This window comes from Podarcis vaucheri (genome assembly GCF_965113315.1).
Source record: "Podarcis vaucheri genome assembly, chromosome: Z".
Taxonomy (NCBI): domain Eukaryota; kingdom Metazoa; phylum Chordata; class Lepidosauria; order Squamata; family Lacertidae; genus Podarcis; species Podarcis vaucheri.
In genome coordinates, this window is record NC_138758.1 from 10,269,514 (window position 1) to 10,291,213 (window position 21,700).

General features: G+C 42.5%; 1 protein-coding gene and 1 long non-coding RNA gene across 2 annotated transcripts in view; one reads left to right on the plus strand and one right to left on the minus strand.

Annotated features, from left to right (window-relative positions):
• The first annotated feature begins 37 nt into the window (after positions 1-37).
• LOC309523509 lies at positions 38-4,887 on the plus strand. Its single transcript, XR_014215426.1, has 2 exons — positions 38-821; positions 1,200-4,887. It is a non-coding gene; the product is annotated as an uncharacterized lncRNA (long non-coding RNA).
• A 2,776-nt stretch (positions 4,888-7,663) lies between these two features.
• The window catches only part of NRK (Nik related kinase), a 124,605-nt gene continuing 110,568 nt past the window's right edge, over positions 7,664-21,700 (minus strand). The window contains exons 29-31 of the mRNA XM_082207177.1: positions 19,309-19,468; positions 10,404-10,543; positions 7,664-7,933 (exon numbers count right to left, since the gene is read on the minus strand). Of these exons, the coding sequence (XP_082063303.1) occupies positions 7,850-7,933; positions 10,404-10,543; positions 19,309-19,468 (384 nt within the window). The 3' untranslated portion in view covers positions 7,664-7,849. The remainder of the gene's footprint in view (positions 7,934-10,403; positions 10,544-19,308; positions 19,469-21,700) is intronic.

Genomic DNA, 21,700 nt, shown 5'->3' on the forward strand with positions numbered 1-21,700 from the left:
TCGTTGAAGTCAGTTAAGCAAATTTGAACACTGTACAAAATATTAAACGGCCGTTGATAAGAAAAACAGAAAAGCATGTTTTAAAAATAAAAATCCAATACTTTATTCTATCCACAACATTAAAAATAAAGACTATTACATAGCTGGCATTTGTATCCTTACATTGCCTTGAAACTATTTCCCCCTGCAAATTTTCCCTATACTGGCCACTCCACAAACAAATGAGCCGGGTTAATCTTTTTCAAAATAACACCAAAGCATGTTTTCTGCAGCTATCTTTTTACAGGTTAATTATGGCATATGTTTTGGTGATTTGGTGCCCGGTCAGGTGTATTTTGCCTCATTTGGATATATGTATTATATGTATTTGTGAGTAGAAAAACGGGGAAATGCTAGACACCGGGAACAAAAAGGCTATTACATGCAAGAGAGCCATTTTGTGATCTACGGTATCTGTGTACAGTCCCAGTGTGTACAGGGAAAGCAGAGCGACTATTCTCAATTTCTATTGGTAGTAATAGAAGGAGACTTATTCCACTGGCATAGTAAGTGGAACATAGGAGAAGATGCAGAATCCATTCTCGTGGAGGATCTTGATGCATGTTCTCTGAATGCCTGGGAGGGAATATGGCCTCCCCCTGCTTAGAATCTCCCTAAATTTGCTTTGCTAGGGGTTTATTTAATTTGTATGCTGCCCTTCACCCAAATACAAAACAAAAAGAAACCAATACCCCACCCCACAAACACATTTTAAAAGACATAGGATGTTAATCAGCCAAAGGCTATGGTTAAAGAGGAATGATTTTTCCTGGCACCTAAAGGTGTATAAGAGGACGCGGGTGGCGCTGTGGGTTAAAGCCTCAGCGCCTAGGGCTTGCCGATCGAAAGGTCGGCAGTTCGAATCCCCGCGGCGGGGTGCGCTCCCGCTGCTCGGTCCCAGCGCCTGCCAACCTAGCAGTTCGAAAGCACCCCCGGGTGCAAGTAGATAAATAGGTACCGCTTACCAGCGGGAAGGTAAACGGCGTTCCGTGTGCTGCGCTGGCTCGCCAGATGCAGCTTTGTCACGCTGGCCACGTGACCCGGAAGTGTCTCCGGACAGCGCTGGCCCCCGGCCTCTTGAGTGAGATGGGCGCACAAACCCCAGAGTCTGTCAAGACTGGCCCGTTCGGGCAGGGGTACCTTTACCTTTACCTTTAAAGGTGTATAAGGCAGGTGCCAGGCACATGTCCTGGAGGAGAGCATTCCACAAGCGTGTAGCCACTGCAGAAAAGGTCTGTTCTCATGTTGCCCACCCTCTGGACCTCTCATGAGGGACGCTCATGAAGAAGGTCCTCAGAGGATGAAAGCAGGGGCCAGGCAGAAAGGTTCACATGGAGAAAGGTGGTCTTTGAGGTACTGCAGACCTGAACCAGTTAAGGCTTTGCAGGTCAAGCCAGCACTTTGAATTGGGCCTGGAAAGTAACTGTCATCCAGTGCAGTCAGGCCACGATTGATGTAACGTGCTCAAACCACTTTGCCCTGGTGAACAACCTGGCTGCTGGATTCTACACCAGCTGGTGTTTCCAAACTGTGTTCAGTGCAAGCACTACATACAACACGTTGTTTAGTGCGGTCAGGCCAGGATTGATGTAATGTGCTCAAACCATCTTGCCCTGGTGAACAACCTGGCTGCTGGATTCTGCACCAGCTGGACATTACTGATTTAAGACTCTTAATTTTAATGGTTTTATCTGAGTATACACCATACATTTAAGCACAAAGCTTCCCCCCAAGAATCCTTGGAGCAGTGGTTTGCTAAGGGTGCTGGGAACTGCATATTTGTGAAGTGTAAACTACCGTTCCCCATATTCTGTTGAGGAGAAGGAAATGACCTTTAAATCTTGGAGATAGTTGGTACAACTCGGAGAATGGGAGTGATTTCTGTATTGTTTTTTCAAAGCACTGGCTCATGTTGAATACTGTGCTCTTCCAACAGAAATAAAATTGAATCAGGTGTGCTTAGTTCTGTACTGCTCTAATTATACTTGACATTATATTAGTTATCACCAGAATGTAAGGGTTAAAAGAAATCCAGTTTTCCGCTGAGAATATTGCTTTATTTTTGCTGTTACAAATATACAATTTGGACATTAAAGAACAATTAGTATAAAATAAAAGATTCCCAATGACATACAGTACATAGCATTTATTGTTTTCACTTTCTGGATTCACAGGTTTGGGCTAGAACAATGCAGCTTGCAAAATAAATGTAAGTGCACAATTTATTGCTTTCATTACTTTTTTTTTACAACAGTAAATTACAAATATGGAGAATTCTTTTTTAAAAAAAAGCAGTTGTGGGAATGACTAGGACATCAGTGGTGCTGGATTCTTATTAATAATTATATTCTCTCCCTAGAGCATTTTATCCTGAATAATTATTTCACTTGAATTTTGTTTTCGAAAAGCAAGCTAGCAAGCAAACAAACATACAAACAAGAGCAGAGTTTTTAAGGCTGCGATCCCAACTCTGGTGGCCTGAAAATAAGCCCCATTGAATTAAATAGGGTTTAGTTCTGAGTTAGGATTGTGTTAATCTTCTCAAGGCTCCCTGTGCATGTATCCCACCTGACTTGCTTACGCAGCGGCTAGATCACGCCTGGTATCTATTGAACATTCATTCTGATTTGGTAGCTGGGAGGTTATAATAATAATCAACAGTTATCCTGCTTCACTTGCTTGTAATCTTCCCATTGACCTTAAGTCTTCATAAGTCTTCCTGTTAATCAATTCTCAGTATGTTTCCATGCAAGTAACTGCAAAAAGTCATTAGAAAAAGATAAAATTGTTGGGCAAGGACTGGGAATGTTGTGTCTCGGAAATCCTGAAAGGCTGCCAGCTATCAGTGCAGCCCATATTGGTCCAACTCAGTTTAAGGTAGCTTCCTGTATTCCTTTTGTGTGCAATTTTACTCAAAAGTAACTCTAATGGAGTTGAAACTTGCTTGCAAGAAATTGGGTATGGAATCACTCAGCAACCTGATAATTCACCAACATTTGCCTTTCTATTTTCTTCTTCTTAGTGACATTTCACATACCCTTCCTGACCATTTACCATATTTTTCGCTCTATAAGACGCACTAGACTACAAGACACACCTAATTTTGGGAGGAGGAAAACAAGAAAAAAAAAAATTCTGAATCTCAGAAGCCAGAAGAGCAAGAGGGATTGCTGCGCAGTGAAAGCAGCGATCCCTCTTGCTGTTCTGGCTTCTGGGATAGCTGCGCAGCCTGCATTCACTCCATGCATTCACATTTCCCCTTACTTTTTAGGAGGGAAAAAGTGAGTCTTATAGAGCAAAAAATACGGTATTCATTTCTCCCTACTGGTATTGATTGACTCTCACAGCGTTGCTCTTCCTAACTGTTGCATTAAGTGTGAACTATGAAAAAAACCTCGGCTTTTTGATCTACCATGCTTAGGAATAACAGATCCCTATCAACTAGCTTTTGTTAATCCCATAGCAAAAGAATAATGTCTAAAGACTGCTTATCCCACGGCAAACTAATAATAAAGATAACAGTACATATTCTTACACTGTGTTTTCTCAGGCATTGGTCCTGCTGTGGTCAGTGGGGCTTCCTCCTTGGTAAGTGTGTGTAGGGATGCAGCCATAATGTCCAGTTTGTGTTCTCTGCAAGACCTCACAGACTACAGTTCCCATCAGCCACAGCCAGCATTCAGTCAGATATTTAGTCTAATAACATCTGTAGGGTGCCATGCTAGCCATCCCTGCAATAAACCATCATTAACTATTTATCATGAGTGTACAGATTGCTCCTGTCTTGCTAGTGCATGGGAGCAAAAAACCATGATTCTTGGCTTAGTTTGGCAATCGAGCCAGGGCTCACGGTTTGCTTTCCCTAAAGCAAAACCTGATATGCAAGCCAAGGTTTGCTCTTGGCATAACCACTGTAGTTTGCTTGGAGCCAAACAACCACAATACCTAGTTCAGATGCAATCGCAGCCAAGGGTTGTGGAGTTTTTTTTCTCCCGCTTGCAAAAAGGAGGGGAGCAAAACATGAGCAATCTGCATGTTCTTAATGAACCATTAACCAAAACTTACAGTGACACGTGAATGCAACATGGAGAAGTGGCAACTTAAATAAAATATTGGGTGGCATGTGGCAGGTAAGCCCCACCCCACAAAATCAATCACGGAACACAGCACACACATACCATTTGAATGGCAATGCCCATCAGCTGGGAGGGGGGAGGACTGGCCCCCTCAAATAATTTATGGAGGGAGCTGAAGGGACCTTTGCCTGTAGGAGTTAGCTCCTATCGCAGCCTGTATATCTGCTGTTTTTTGTGCGAACTTTGAACCACCAGAGACTTGGGAGAGAAAAGCCTTCATCCCTACATACCCTACATAACCTTTGCCACACATCCCCATACCTTCCTATTTTGTCTACTGATAGTTCTGTAATTCAGGAGGGAAATTCTGCTGTTGCTCTTTGCCCATCCCATAGATACACTCTTATAAAAAAAGAAAAGAAAAAAGTTAGCAAACCAACGGACTGAGCTACATAGGAAGCTGCCTTAAATCAAGTCAGACCAGTGGTTCATCTGCTAATCAACACTGGCTGGAAATGGCTCTCCAGGGTTACAGACAAGGGTCTTGCCCTAAACATACCTGGAGAATTCGCAGATTGAACCTAGAACCTTTTGTATGCAAAGCGATTGCCCAACTACAGAACTAAGGCCCTTTCCCAGCCACGTAGCTCAAAGTGGAGGAATCATTTATCTCATTATGTATACCTGAAGCCTCTGAAACTTTTATATACCAATTACAACTGATGATATTAAATCAACTGAAATTTCCCCTTTTCATTTTAACACATTTTTTTTTTAAAAAAAGCATTATAAAAACAAGTTGGATAAGTCCTGGTGAACACTTGGCTTTCAGTGATGACCATTTGTTAACTTAAAGTAGTTTTCTAAAAGAGAAAGCAAAAGATGGTTTCAGAATGTCAGGGTGACTTGCAGCTCTGCTGGTCCTTTGACTGAAATTGACAAAATGCTAACAGATTTCAAGCCCTTTCTTCACGAAGTTCCACACTGATTTCCATGTGGTTTATTTGCAGATGATAGTTTCAACCAAACAAGGGCCATTGCAAGCAAGTTCAGCTAAATATCTTAGGAAGTTAGAGGTTTTTGGCATTTGATGATCTGTCTCCCGAAGTTCACTTTGTGTGTGTGTGTGTGTGTGTGTGTGTGTGTGTGTGTGTGTTTACAACTGCCTGAGGCAGTTCAGAGACATCTTTTCTCATCTATTGGCATCCAAATGTCCTGGGAAATACCTGGATGATCTTGGATAAACTCCTTTCTTGAGTCTCAGCAACTGAGTTAGAATAGTGGACTGACTGACTCAATTAACTCAGTCAGTAGAGCATGAGACTCTTAACCTCACAGTCAAGGGTTCAAGCCCCACGTTGGGCACAAGAGTCCTGCCTTGCAGAGGGTCAGACTAGATGGCCCTCATGGTCCCTTCCAATTCTACAATTCTATGAAATCACAAAAGGCAGGAACACAAACTATGTGACAACACAACTGGACTCCCCTTCTGCAAGTTAAAGGTACTGAAGCAAATCACAACTTCACAAGTGACCTACAGCCCATCCTTGGGAATACTGAGAAAAGCAGTTGAGGGAATACCATTGTCAGCACACAGACAGCTACCCAGCTTGAAATCACCACTCGCTGGCAATCAGTTGACTAGGGGACACATCAAGGGGTGGGATCCTGTAGCAAACCAAAGAACCCTTTTAAATAATTAGATTTTAAATCATGAGATAAGCTCACAAACCACTTCCGGTCATTCATATATATATATATATATATCCTTATGTCAGTAATGCTCAGATGAGATCCTGATCAAGAAAGAGAATGACTTGATAGAAATCTGACACAAATAGCAAGAAGACCAACCAACCAACTGATGGGTGAACCTTTGACTATCCTAGCCATTCCATCAAGGGCCTCAAAATGGCTATCTCCTCCATCAAATTCTGGGAGGAAGATACAGTGGGAAATTGTGCAATAGGAGCAGATGCAAAAAGCAAGCAAACGTGTAATTTCATGAAGCAAAGATCACAGCGGGAGGTTTCCGCTTCTTGTAAAACACGATGGAAGAAATAAAAGGGGCATCGCTTTAAGATGGAGACTCTAACAATGGATACTGCTTCAGCATTGGCTTCCTTGCAGTTGCTTAATCTGGTGTAGTTAGCCATACTCAGACAAAGCTTCAGCTTGTAGAATAAAATCAAAGAACTTTCTCAGACACCTGAAGTCAACCTGATCAGAGCACTCCAATATCTGTTCTGCATATTTTAGCAATTAACTAAAATCGTTATAGCTTTGCATAGGTACATAGGGAGTTGCCTTAGTCAGGCTAGCTAGTGCAGTATTTTATGGTTTTGACTAGCATTATCTCTCCAGTTTTTTCCAGTCATACTGCTGAGATAATGCCAAGGACGGAATCTGAAACCACCCGCAAACATAAAATGTGTTACCGAGTCACAGTGTCCTTTGAAAATACATCTGTCTGAACATCATCTGAAGGTCATCTTATGTGACCTTGCAGCCTCTGTTCTGGCACATCTCTATATTAATTTTAAAATACTTAATTTCCCCAACCTCCTATTCCCCCCCACCCCCACCCCAATAAAGACTGCTGTATATCTATCTTGGATAAAAAATATTTTGTATCAAGTTTTCAGTTATTATATAATCATAGTATGTAGTACTTTTTATAGTGCTTTGCATTTTTCAAAGTATTGCATGAACTTTAGCTAAGTCACAATTGCACATGTAAACCTGAAAGCTGAAGTCTGGAGTAGCCCAAAATATAAACCCCTGAGAATATAATTTCATGGTGGAAAAACACCAGTGTGTCACTATTGCTCAGACATAATTCATACACAATGCGTATCAGGAGTTTTCTTGTTTTTAAAGGCTAATCAACTGGCAAATTCTGCTGTGTTAAGCTCCCACTGAAATGAGCAGGAACCACCCCCATTTCAGCAAGAAGTCCCCAGTGAACTGTGGACCTTGTTCCTTTGGGTTGAGAAAAGAACATATTTACAGACTTATACATAAATAGCAATTTCTATTGAAACCAGATTAAGTCACCAAAAAAACTAGAAGGAGCTTGGATGCTGCACTTGAAGTAAGGGCCACTAGTGCAAGCAAAATTTGTAGGATCCATCTACAAACACCCCATGTCTGAAAGCAATACATTGCTGTTTAAAATATCATTAGAAATACATTATACAGTAATAGTGTATATAGCAGTGTACTGTCATTACGTATACAAGGTTTCAAAACCTGATAAAAATCAGGATGTCTCCAGGAGAACCCAGCAGCCCCAAATGACTTACGGGTAACAGATCACTGGGGACTTCTCCCGGACTTGCCCTGACTGAAAAAAGAATCAAATAAGTCATTTTTGCAGAGAAGTAAAAGTTATCCCTTGTAAGTTCTGAGATGAAGATGAATACTTCTGGCTAAGATTTTTCAAGAAGAGCAAAAGGATACAAAACCAATTTAACATCAAGTGGATTTCCAGCTCACAGCAAGACATATATCTACATATTGTTGTCCAGAATGAAAAGCTAAAACACTTAGCAAAACAACATTACAATATTTATGTGAAAAGAAAAGAAAATCAAACTTTTCCACAGCTGAAGGACGGTATAATGATGGTAGGGTTCTTGTTACTCCTTGTGGAAAAATATGGAAACGTCTGCAACCAGCTTCCTTTTTACATCCAGTGAGAAAGATCAAACGATATTTCATCCTGATGTGATTTACCAGTTGAATAGTATGTTCTGGCCAAGTGTCATAAAGTATATTTGACTGCTGCCTCCAGACTGAACAGATGCAAAGAACACCTTGAGAAGAAATTTGGGGGGGGGGAGTTAATGTTATTTTATGTTGATAAGAACATTTTAGCCATATCTGAGAATGTGGCATATACAGCTACACACACACACACACACACACACACACACACACACACACACACACAGACACCCTTCATGTTAATTCAAAGAGATATGAATTTCTTTTACTGTTTTAAAAATACAAAAACTGTCTAGTTGAATCAGACCAAATTTCACCAGCTCCAATGTTCTGCATCTAACAGCAGCAAGCCCAATGAACCTTGGTGTTTACAAGCAATACATGAAAGTTTGTCCTACGGATGTGGCACAAAGATGTGTGCTGCGGCAAAAGGAGATTCAACTCAGTGATCAATACTGGTCCTAGGCATCTTTGTAATTTTTTTTCCTCATTCATTTTTTAAAGGCGTCAAAGTAATGAATCTCATAAGTTAATTACACAGAAGCACTTCCTTTTGTTTGTCATGCTGATTATTATTAAAAGGGCTACATTAATTGTCATAGGGACGTGGGTGGCTCTGTGGGTAAAACCTCAGTGCCTAGGACTTGCCGATCGTATGGTCGGCGGTTTGAATCCCCGCGGCAGGGTGAGCTCCCGTCTTTCGGTCCCAGCTCCTGCCCACCTAGATAAATAGGTACCGCTTTATAGCGGGAAGGTAAACGGCGTTTCTGTGTGCTGCGCTGGTGCTGGCTCGCCAGAGCAGCTTCGTCACGCTGGCCACGTGACCTGGAAGTGTCTTCGGACAGCGCTGGCCCCCGGCCTCTTAAGTGAGATGGGCGCACAACCCTAGAGTCGGACACGACTGGCCCGTATGGGCAGGGGTACCTTTACCTTTTTTAATTGTCATGGCGTGATGTATTTTCCATTCACACACATCAGAAAAGAAGATACTTAGAACCATTTATCAATGGCTTCAAGTGGGCGGTAGGCTTAGTTTTAAAAGAAACAGCAATTTTCTCAAGAAACTACAGGATAGATATGGAGTGTGGCTAACGTCATGTGTGCACAGATGGATTCAAAAGCCACTGGTAGGAATAAATGGTTATGTGCACAGATAGCTCCCAAGTTCAACTTCTGGATCTTCAGCAACAGAGTAGTCTGCCCAGACCACAGGGCTGTCTGGGCCTGATGGAAACTGGAAGCCAAACAGCTTATGGCATCAGCTTATGGAAAGCTGGCTTAGACCCTGCTAGACTTGATGGACCAATGCTGTGACTCAGCAATTGACAAATGAGTGTTAATGGTGGTTGATGGCTTTTCAATAGATCAAAGGGCTAGAAGAATATTATTGACTGATTTATTGATTGGACTTATTAGCTGCTTGTTACCCAAAGGTCTCCATGCAATTCACAGCACATTTAAACATAAGCAAAGACAAATTATACCATAATCAGGCACACACAACACTCCTACAATTCATTTGCGTATGGATGTTCCCCCCTGGGACCATGGGGGAAAAGAAGGGCAAATAATAAATTAAAATAACATGACACCACCACCAAACAACACCCCATTAAAATTGGGAAATTTCTCAAGAATGTTCTGATTTTTATTTATTTTTTTAAAAAAGGGAAAGGAAATTTAATGCCTTTCCCAAGCCTGAGTGTATCTGTGTAAAATAACAGAAACATGTTTTTGGATAGTAAAACAAGACAAAACAAAACAAAAGACAAAACAAAACTGAGGGTTGAGAGAGATTCAGAGAGAGCTGAGTTGGGAGGTGTAAGCTGAAAACATCTGGGGATCTGATCACAAAAAGCAGTGGAGTGCTTAAGTTATTTGTGCTCTGCCTGTACATTGTGAATAAATCCAAACATTACAAAACACCAAGAGGTTGGCAGTGATCTTGGCTTTCTAAAGAAGCCAAACTAAGGCAACATCTCATCACTTGGAAAAGTGGAAAGTGCCCAATCAGGGCCCTCTTACCCATAGGTGCTAGCGGTGTGGGGCACCCGGGTGCCAGGCTCTCAGGGGCGCCAGGCCGAGAGTCTGGGGCCCAAGAGTTGAGTCCAGGGAAGAGCCCGCCCATCGGTCAGAGCGCTTTGGTGGGCTCTTCTGCTGCAGGTAGCCCTGCGCCATGAGTTTTGGGGCGACCGAGCCAGCGAGACACTGAGGCGGCTGGCCGGCTCCTCCCTCCTGCGCACCTGGGACTGGGCAACCGGAGGGCGGTCACTGGGTGGATCTTTGCACCCCGGTGCCACATATGCTTAAGACATATGTGCCCAATGATAAGTTCCCCTTTGCAGGGATTTTTCAGGCAGGCAAAGGTACTCCAACAATACCTTCTGAGAGCAGAGCTCCCTCCCTCAGCAGCTGTAAACAACTGGCAGCTTGCTGACCCTCTCCCAAGCCCCCTCCCCAATATGATGTAGAGCCCTGCCTCTCATGAAGAAGAGAACCAACACAACTAATTGTTTTTCGTATGTTGGCGTGTGATCTTGCAGCGTTTAGCACACGTACCTTATCGTTCCTTTCACAAAGAAACTTCAGCTTCTGCGCTTTCTTGTGCATAAACACACCTTCCAGGCTTCCTGTCTCCACCGAGCGCAGTTCAATAGCTTTCTCTCCCCAGCCCATAACTTGGTTCGATTGAAGGTAGGCTTAAAAACACACAAAGGAGGGCATGTTAGTAGAGTAAAACGAAGAAACAAAGAAGGCAGGGAGGGACAAAAAGAAGAAGAAGATCGTTCTTAGGGGTTTTTTTTTTTAAAAGGGAGTTTGTCAAGGATGTGGGAATGTTGTGTGGTTGGGTTTTTTTTTTGGTAAGCAATATAAAACAAATAACTATAAACTATACAAATTGTGCATTATGTGTTGAATATGAAACTATGAATTATGTAGACCAGTGAAAGTTCAGACAGGGTGGAGGGTGAAAAGTTACCTGAGAAATTAAGATTAATCATGGTTCTGATTGGTTCACAGTGCTCATGGGAGCACAGAGTCCATTGATGTCAACCCAAAAGCCCAGGTCTGTCCCGATACTGGGATATGCAGTTATTGTAGCTTATAGTGTCCAAAATCAGGCATACTGTGCTGGCCATGCAATTATTCTGTTTTATCATTGCTCTCATAGCTGCATGATGCCAGCAGCGTGGCGAGAGGCAAACCATTAAAAAAAAAACAACAGAGGAAATTTGCAAGCTTGGTTTAGTCCCCTCCACCTACAAGCTGATTGACCCGTTGAAATTAGGCCATCCTGCCAGGCCACTGTGTCTAAAGTAGGAGTTGCCAGGCATCCGCTTACAGCATGGTCATGCGGGAAGAAGATGGCAGTGGAACTGGGCTATGGCTGGGGGGCAAACATCACTCCCCGGAGCCCCAGGTGAGCAGAGATTAATGTAAAATAATAATAATAATGCCAAGTTGCATAGAATGAGCCTGCACCATCGGGTCCCTTTATAACTCATAACTGATGTCTTCATTTTCCAGAATGCCTTTATTCTGACCAATCAAAACATCTCAAAATGGTCCTCAAACATTTGAGTTCACCAGAACTCTTCGTCAGGTCCAATGTTAAGCAAAGCAGTGTGCAAGTATGACAAGGAAGCTGCGTTGGAATTGAAGCCATAATGTCTGCATTGATCAAAGGTTTGTTCTTGTTGTCTAGTCTTAGAAGGGGTGTGGCTATGGACTGTCTGTCAGAATTTATCTCTGCATCGCACTTTCCCAATAAGAGAGTCTAGAGGATGTCTCAGCTCACTAAGAGTTGGCATTTGCTTCCTTCCTTAATATGCAGCCAGAGCTTTATATGCTAACAAACAGAATTTTGGGTTGGTCAAGATTCCTCCCCTTACCCATCTCCCATGTGTGTGGAGAAACTATTATGAATCATGGTTCACCTCCTGCTTCCTTGCCCTAGGCAGGACACTTGAAACTGGTTTGGTGGTACAGTAACAACATCTCCCAAGGGAACAGTAAATGTGTTTGCATTGGTATTGTGGAGGAGCCCTTACATCTTTAACTGAATTCTCATTGCCTTCACCAAGTAGAACTCTCAGGATTCTTTGAGCAAAGGTGTCACAGTGTTATACTAAATTTTCCAGGTTAAATATAATTCTCAGGGAGGCTGCAACAGTTTGGGCCAGGTTTCTTCCATTTCTACAGAACAAGGCTATAGTTAGCTGACATTTCTAGAGAGCCACAAAGCATCCTCAGAAGTGTGCTGGCAACCAGAGAACACGGGATGTGTGTTTCCTCCAGGGCAAGTCTGAACTTGCCTGATCTATTGTTAAAGTATCATGTTGTAGCTTGGTCTTCCTATAAATATATAGCTAACTCTGTTGTTAGGTGCTTGAGAATAAGTCTCCGTACCAAGAGATTCTGGATTTCTAACCCAGAAACTTCTGGGTGGGTTTGTTTTTTTACTACAATTCTCCTGCAATGAAGTGAGATACAATCTAGTTGCCTATTACTCCAGTTTTTGCTGATACAAAATTCTGGACATTTGGAGCACAGGAAACCACCTTACATTGGGTCTGACAAATGGCTGTGCAGCTCAGAAGTGCCTACATTGACTGGCAGAAACTGTATGGAGCAGTGGTTAAGAGCGGTAGACTCATAATCTGATGAACCGGGTTCATGTCTCCGCTCCTCCACATGCAGCTGCTGGGTGACCTTGGGCTAGTCACACTTATCTGAAGTTTCTCAGCCCCACTCACTTCACAGAGTGTTGTAGGGGAGGATGGGAAAGGAGATTGTTAGCCACTTTGAGACTCCTTCGGGTGGTGATAAAGCAGGATATCAAATCCAAACTCCCCTTCTTCTTCTTCTTCTTCTTCTTCTTCTTCTTCTTCTTCTTCTTGATTTCAGACAGGGGATATTCCTAGCTCTACTAGCAGATGACAAGGATTGAACCTGGAATCTTCTGTATGCAAGGCAGATATGCTACCATGGAACCATAGCCTTTCTCTGTGATGACCCTGTTAGGACAATTCTATTTCTTTTGTGCATTTGTAAATTTCTACTTAAAGTAAATCTGTGCATTCCATTCTTTTTGCAAGAAAATAATATGGAACATTTTAACCAAATTTATCTGCCCACTTGTATTTTCAGCCACATTGCTAAGAAAATATAAGAGGGATATGCAAAACTAAGCATGGTTTCAAACTGGAGGGGGGAACCATGCGTTGAGATTCCTGGCAGAATCCGAGACTGGCAGAATCCGAGACCAGGGAGAAGAGTCGGCGGAAGAAGATTGGAAAAAGTTTAAAGACTATTTACAGAAATACTGTAAAATTAATGAATGTTAGAAAAATGTTGGAATGAGTTTTTGTCTTTAGTAGAAATGTCATAAGGAATTAAGTATAAATAGATTAATAGAGTACTAAAGGGAAAAATAAGGTTAGAATCTGTTAAGACAATTATAGGATAGAAAACAGAGGAAGATGCAAAGGAATTGCTGAAACAATTAATAGAAGTGGAATACAAAAAGGGAGGTGTGAGGAGGTCGTGGAAATAAGTGAAAGAAAGATAAGATGTTGAAATTGGACTGTGTTTTAAATGGTTTTTGTTTTGTTTTGTTAGTTGTATGTTAGTGTTTTGTAGTGTTTTTTTCTTTTTTGGTTTTTTGTAGTGTTGTGTTTAATTTGTTGGAAAACTAATAAATATTATTTTAAAAAAAGAGATTCCTGCATTGTACAAAGTTAGACTAGATGACCCTAGGGGTCCCTTCAAACTCTACAATTCTATTCTATTTATCTTCACTAGAATCCTGTGAGGTGGGTAGGAGACAGTGAATGTTCCAAGATTTCCCAGTGAGTTTCAAGTTTCCCCACCCTAATCCAATGCCTTTAACTACAATATTATACTGGCTCTAACTGTTAAAACTCATTACCAGTTTTGATTTCTTAACGAATGCCGCTATTCCTGATAGTAAGAAGAGGAGACTAAGAGGAGATATGATAGCCACCTTCAAAAATCTAGAGGGTTGTTACATGGAGGGTGGAGAAAGCTTGTTTTCTCCTGCTCTGAAGAGTAGGACTCAAACCAGGATAATGAGAAGTAAAAACTCTCCCACGGATTCCAGAGACGTTATAGAAGCCATGACAGTTAACTACGATAACTAGAATAAAGCGGATATATGCTTGTAGTGTAGATTTTGAGAGGCCCCACTTTTGGATAAGGTAAATTTCAAACTTTCAGCTTCTGTTTCCATTTGAGAGGGGATGTTGTGTTTCTAAAATATCATCCTCTCTTCCTGTCCGACAAAGCCCTGTCTTTTAGTCGTACACCTCTAGAATAGTCAATAAATTAAATACTGGAGTTCTATAATTTTAATTTCCCTATGGAGTCAAGTTTCCTCATTCCAATTACTAAATTGGTTACATACCTTCTGTCAGCTTAAAATGAGTAAGATGGGTTTTCCTTGACCTGCATCTATAAATTATATTTCATCCCTTACTAATTTTTGCAAAGGCCTAGACATTTCTTTTTCTTCCTAACATTGTGTAAGTAGCAGCTAGTTGCAATTCAGAGCTAGTCCATACTCCTACAAACTTCAAGACAATTGGGTGGCTATGGGAATCTGTCAAAAAGAACAATTTAGCCTTTAAATGGCTCAGGGCGGCAACATCTCAAAGACTCTCTCTTCCCATATGCAGTGACCCAAGACTTGCAATCGTCATCTAAGGCCCTTCTTCATGTGCTTCCTCCATATGAGCTAACGCCTAGGGGCTGTGGGGGCTTCAGCCCCCACAAAAAATACTGCAATACACTCTACATGGGGCTACCTGTGAAGGTGACTCAGAAACTACAACTAATGCAGAATGCGGCAGCTAGACTGGTGACTGGGAGTGGCCACAGGGATCACATAAAGGATCTTCACTGGCTCCCAGTACGTTTCCAAGCACAATTCAAAATGTTGGTGCTTACCATTAAAGCCCCAAACAGCCTCAGCCCTGTATGCCTGAAGGAGCGTCTCCACCCCCATTGTCCAACCCGGACACGAGGTCCTCCTCTGTAGGTCTTCTGCTGGCTCCCTCACTGTGAGAAGTGAAGTTACATGGAACCAAGCAGAAGGCCCTCTTGGCAGTGGCACCCTCCCTGTGGAATGCCCTCCCATCAGATGTTAAGGAGATAAAGTATTACACAACTTTTAGAAGACACCTGAAGGCAGCCCTGTATCTGGAAATTTTTAATGTTTGATACTTTACCATGTTTTATATATCCTGTAAGCCGCCCAGAGTAGGAAACCCAGCCAGATCGGTAAACGGGGTATAAATAATAAAATTATTATTATTGTTTATTATTATTATTATTATTATTATTATTATTATTATTATTATTATACAGGGTTTATTGTCTGTCTCTTTGGTTATAAGTCACTTTGAGTGGCCCTGGGCAAGACAAAGCTATTGAGAAACTTAACCACAAATAAACAAGGAAAGAAAGATTTCTCTTTCTAGTGAATTTGGTTGATCCATGACACCCTCCAACATTTCTCCGATGAGCATAGGGATGTCCTATTCAATTAATAATAATAAGGATGATGATGCTATTATTTATACTCTACCCATCTGACTGAATTGCCACTCTGAGCAGCCTCCAACTTATTAAAAAAACACATAATAAAACATTAAGCATGAAAAAAGCAATAACCCTTCCCTATGCAGGGCTGCCTTCAGATGTCAAAGGTTGTATACAGTAGTTACTTATCTCCTTGGCTTGGGGGTCGCATAACTCCATACCCTCCAACGAAAATAGGGGCATCCTAAGGAAAAGTTGGACATTCCAGGATCAAACCAGAAACCGGAATGGCCTCTGCAAATCTGGGCCTGTCCCTGGAAAATAGTGACCCTTGGAGGGCCTGCATTCTTTATATCAAAATCAATTCTAGGAAAACCTTGGCTATACTTTAGAACCACAGTAACCTCAAATTGTTTCATGTGATATTGAAGCCTACTAGGGCCTACCCAATTTTTTTTGTTTTGTGATTTCGGGGTGGGGGGAAGCCACCAATATGGCAGAAGATGGTCATCAGGTGGGGATGAGCAAGCAAGCATTGGACCACATTCGTCCTCACATCTGCCATTAGTTTATCACCAACCCTTTCTGGGACAGAGAGGGAGACGGGTTGGTGAACAATGCATATGGCATTGGTAAGAGAAAGGAGGTTCTGGGAGCTCTCAGTTGTGGGCTGACCGTTCTGACCCCTCAGTGCCGGTTGGCTACCGGTACCAGGCAGGAGAGGGGAAACTTATGATGCTGTGATACCAAGGGCATAGGTAAATTTATTATTCTTATTCACCCTCACCACCACCATCATCATAAATTAGCAGCTTAATGCCAACTAGACTTCTAAGCAGTTTATGAAGTAAACCCTAGTAAGCATCCTAGTTCCACTAAAGCAACATACCAATTTAAGCAGAAGACTCAGTTGGAAATGAAGGAAATGCTTCTTTAATTGTACTAGAAGGTCACAGAGTGAGTTAATTGGATGTTGCCACTAGAACACCACAGCTGCATCATATCAGTTTGAGGGTGTTTTATGTGGGAACAGATACTAGAGTAAAATAACTTCAGAAACAAAAGCCATCTGTCTGTGAAAACAAGTTTGTTTTCTCAGTCATTATCATCAGGTAGTGTCAGCAATGTAGGATGGACTGAATTGGGAAATGTTCCTTATAGGGGAAAATATGCTGTTTGAAACACTTCTGGAATAAAATACCTTCTTGTTTTTGCTTTCTACTTTAAACAGTCCTTCAAATAGTCTTCTAAGGATGCTGAGAGTTGTTAGGAGACACCACTTCTATTCCCCTCACAAAGCAACAATTCCTACCAGAGTGGTTTAACCCTGGCAATTGTAGCTCTGGAAGGGAACTAGATGTCTCCTAAAAGCTCTCAGCACCCTTGACAAACTACAGTTCCCAGGTCTTTATGTTTTTCTCCCTTTCTTCTCTGCTGCACCTCAAACACTGTCATATATTCCTAATTTAGGCCAATGTGAATTAGAGAAAGATACCACAGCACAGAGTTTGCTTAGAAATGTCGGCCGTGGCATGGGGCTGGGGGAGAGACCAGCTTGCACTGCACTGGGAAACCTTCGGAAAGTGGATCGCAGCCTGCAGATTGGTCCATTTCGTTTGGGAGACAGTTCCAAGAATACTGACAGAATCTCCTTAGAGCATTGGGTGGGGAGCAATAGAGTGATCTTGGCATGGATTCGGGAGCCACCAGTATGATCCTGTAGATGAGAACTTTGGTATTTTTCCCTAGAATTTGCAACATTAAAGCAATGATGGCATACTAAATGAGACTCTGAGCTACTCTGGTTCATAGGGATTAAAAAAAAAATTAAAATGCCCCTGATGCAATGCAGCTGCAGCTTTATGGAGGAAGCAACATGTATGAAACAGGGCTTGGAAGCTAATGCCTGAACCTTAGGAAATCACATTTGCATGATTTTGGGTTTTCTTTTAAAATTTATATCCCGCCCTCCCCAGCCGAAGCCGGGCTCAGAGCGGCTAACAACAGTAAAACGATAAAACATTCTAAAATCATTTCATTGTAAAATTAATTCCAATCAAATTAATGGCAACCATTGGGCTAGAGGTTCTGTGAGGATTGCCAAAGGAGGGAGTCAGGCTGCGCCCTGACCAAAGGCCTGGTGGAACAGCTCTGTCTTGCAGGTCCTGCGGAAAGATGTCAAGTCCCGCAGGGCCCTAGTCTCTTGTGACAGAGCCTTCCACCAGATTGGGGCCACGGCCGAAAAAGCCCTGGCTTTGGTTGAGGCCAGCCTAACCTCTCTGTGGCCTGGGACCTCCAAGAGGTTTTTGTTTGAAGACCGTAAGTTCCTCTGTGGGACATACCAGGAGAGGCGGCATTTCCCTCTGAAAGGGAGGCAGAAATAGAAAGAGCAGAATGGCAAGGACACAGAACCTGTGGCCTGTGTATTTAAAGTATATTTAAAGAGTTATGGGAACTGTGGGTTTACCCCCTCTCAAAACTACAATTCCCAGCACCCTTAACAAACTACAGTCCCAGAATTCTTTGGGGATAAGACCTGAGCTTTAAATGTGTAGCATATACATAGCTCAGCTTCCACTAGCTCAAGTCAGCTTGTCCCTTAAGTCAGGAATAATGGAAAACGGAGTTCAAAAACAACAACATCCATAGTGCCACAGGTTCCCAGTCTCAGCTCCTCAGGACCAGGCCTCAGTGCAGACACCCCTGACTCTTACATGAATTTTCCACATGACTCTGGCAATGAATTTTTAATGGGGGCTTGGTGATAGTAGACCCCTGAGGGTGGGGGAGAGACTTATCAATGCCTGCAAGCAAGTATCCAGCCCTGGTGCAGATGACTGATGCTATTTCACAGCATGACTGGGCTTTTATGTGCACAGTCCAATTGCTCCATTTAGTCCAGCATGCTATTCCCACAGTAGCCAACCATGACTTTACATGCCCTAAGTCTCATACCTGTCAGATTTTTTTAAAAGGGATTTATGTTGTTACCATTCCCAAAAGAAAGACTTCTGGTTTCTTGGGAAATGTTCTTTATTTTATTTTAAAATCATTATAAATGAATTTGTTTAATCCTCTTTTAAAACCATCCAAGTTGGTGGCCACCATCATATCTTGTGGGAGTGAGTTCCACAGTTTAACTGTGCACTGTGTGAAGAAGGAGTTTCTTATGCCCACCCGGAGTGTTCCAGCATTCAGCTTCTTTGGTTGTCCCCGAGTTCTCACATGAGAGGGAGATAAATGCTCTCCAACCAGGTGCAGTGTGCATTTTCCCCAAGCAGAAAAGCCGGTGTACGGACAACAGGAGCAGGGTGATCTGGGGCACCTTTCAATTTTCTGTTTTGTTAGTTTAGAAAAACAGTGACTTACAGGAAGCATAACAGAGGTTTATTGAACTGTGCATGGAGTGGAGAAAGCAAAGCAATGTTTTTCTCCCTCTGTTGTAATACTGGAAGTCAGATCATCCATATGTTGTGAACCAGCCCGAGATCGACAGCTGAAGGGTGGTATGCAAATTTTAATAATAATAATAATAATAATAATAATAATAATAATAATAATAATAGGCATACACCTTCACTGCCCTCTTTTGGGAACCAGCTAAAAACATTTTCGTTTAGGCAAGCCTTTCCAGTTATGCAGAATGTTGACATGTGTTTTAATCTGGTTTCAGCTTGTTGTTGGATTTAATTATTATGTTTTGATTGTTTTAGATAATTGCTTTTGCTGATAACTTCATTGTTTTGTTCTTTTTGAGGTAGTTGTTGTTAAAGGATCAAGTGGCATATGACTCAGCTGGCCACTGTGAGAGCAAGACGCAGAATTAGATGGGTGTTGGGCCTGATCCTGCTTACTTTTCATTTCCCTTCCCTCCCGGCAGCTGTGTTCTTTTCATACTTACCTACAGATGCTGGCATTTCTCCCCACTGCAAAACATTTTCCTTTGAGAAACGTCCATATATGTTGATGTAGACCCCTTCATCTTCGTAGGTAAGAAGTAGTTCCATTCCGCTGGTATTAGGGAGTATGATAACAGCATGAGGGTGGATATTCCCTTGGATCTGAAACAACATTTTATCGAAATTTATATCATGGAAAACACTGTCATTTTAGCAACCGCAGTCCACCAATCCTGGCCGAGCATTAAAACCAATGAAGATTCTGGGAAACCACAATAATAATAAAAATTGCCTGGAAAAGGTCTATATGCTTCCTGCTGCCATTTGGCAATCTAGAGAGCATAGAAACAGCAAGAAATACTGAGCTACCAAGTGAAAAGCCAACATGGATGGCTTCAAAAGAGAATAAGAAAATTTATTGAGGGTAAGACTATTAATGGCAATTAACCCCGCTGGCTATCTTCTACCTCCACTGCCAGTATTTAAAGGGGAAAAAATATTTAACTATCAAAAAGCATACAATAGTCACTGTCCAAGTCCAATATTTCACTTTGTATTCTGTGTCTTGTGAGCAAAGAGCGATTTCAACGCAGTAAGACTAACAACGGCAATATAGAAAAAGATTATGCATTATACTTCAACTTAGTGATTGCCTTCTTTAAAATATTTGCAAGCAAAATTTTAGAAACCAAACACTAAACCCCATAAAACAAAGTCTAAGTTGACAAAGTAATATTAAAGCTATATAGACAGATACAGATAAATATAGATATGAATGGACAAAGAAAAAACTTTTGTTTTTCTTTTCTCTTAGTGTTTTTCACCAGCATAGCAGACATACTTCCTGCTTTACAAAAAGTGAGGGGAAAACTTGGATTAGAATTTAGGCAGTGTGCGAATTTCACATTATCTGACCAACATTGTTTCCTTTCCAGAACTAACCACTTGGGTGGTGACAGTGATCTAAGGAGGATTTGGAGAGTCGACTCACCTGGCTTTGCAAGAGAGCTCTGGATAGTTTGCATTTACAGTGGTGCCTCGCAAGACAAAATTAATTCGTTCCGCAAGTTTTTTCTTCTTGCGAGTTTTTCGTCTTGCGAAGCACGGTTTCCCATAGGAATGCATTGAAAATCAATCAATGCGTTCCTATTGAGACCGTCCGGGGACAAAGGGGAAGCGCCGCGGGCCTTCCCCTCTGTCCCCGGACCTGTTTTAAAGCAAGGGAAGGGGCAGCAGGGAGAATCGCTTCTCCCCGTTGCCGCCCCTTGGTTCAAAAGGGGTCCGGGGAGAGAGGGGAAGGCACGCGCGCGCCTTCCCCTCTGTCCCCTCTTTTGAAGCAAGGGGCGGAGGGGAGAAGATCGCTTCTCCCCGTTGCCGCCCCTTGGTTTAAAAGGGGTCCGGGGACAGAGGGGAAGGCGCGTGCCTTCCCCTCTGTCCCCGGAGATTGCGGGGCTGTCAACGGGGAGAAGCGATCTTCTCCCCGCCGCCCCTTGCTTCAAAAGAGTCCGGGGTGCGGGGAAAGCCCACAGGGAAATTCGTCTTGCAAAGCAACTCGAAAATGAAAAAACCTTTCGTCTTGCAAGTTTTTCGTCTCGTGAGGCATTCGTCTTGCGGGGCACCACTGTATTAAAAGAATTCAGCATCTAAACTTGCAAATATGCAGACAGTGCAATAACACAGCAAAGCTCCCATTGTGTGTCGAGACCCCGCAGCCACCCCCATGTTGGGAATAACTCACACAAGGACACGGATATTAGGTTTATGTTATTGGGCAAATTTTGGCCACAGCTTTATTGAAATTACAGAATGTGAGCGGTATTTGCTTAGGCATTGATTGGACCTGACTATATCTGACTCCTGCCCATTGTGCAGGAAGTCCCAGTAAGGGTAAGCCACCGGTAGGGGGAGCCCTGTTTATGTGAACCAACTCAAGCTCCCCCTGGTGTTCCCGTCGGGGTCGTGTCAAGGCCTTAGCCCCCCAGCTGGGCTTCAGACTAGGTCAACACCACTGGATTCCTTTAATGGAATACCCTTAAGCATAGAGGGGCAGGGGCTGGCCAGGCTCTGATGTGGCCGGGATCCCCCAGGCGACGGGGGACAGTGTCCCCCACCCCCCGTGGGGAGTGGGTGGCCATGCGGTCCACCGCAACTCCTCCCCACTGGGAAGTGGAGCAGATTTGTTACAGAACAGTTTACTAGTCTGGGTGTCATATTTAGCACGAGCTCAATACACAGTGCAGCACTATTTATTTTATTCTAAGCACCATTTCCTATTATTCATCCTCTTTCTTCCACTTTGGAGGGAGAGATTGCCAGCTCCCATTTCATGTTAGCCTTCGGCCCTGATAGATTTTATCTCAAAAAAATCCTGCGCTAACTTTAAAAGATGCACTG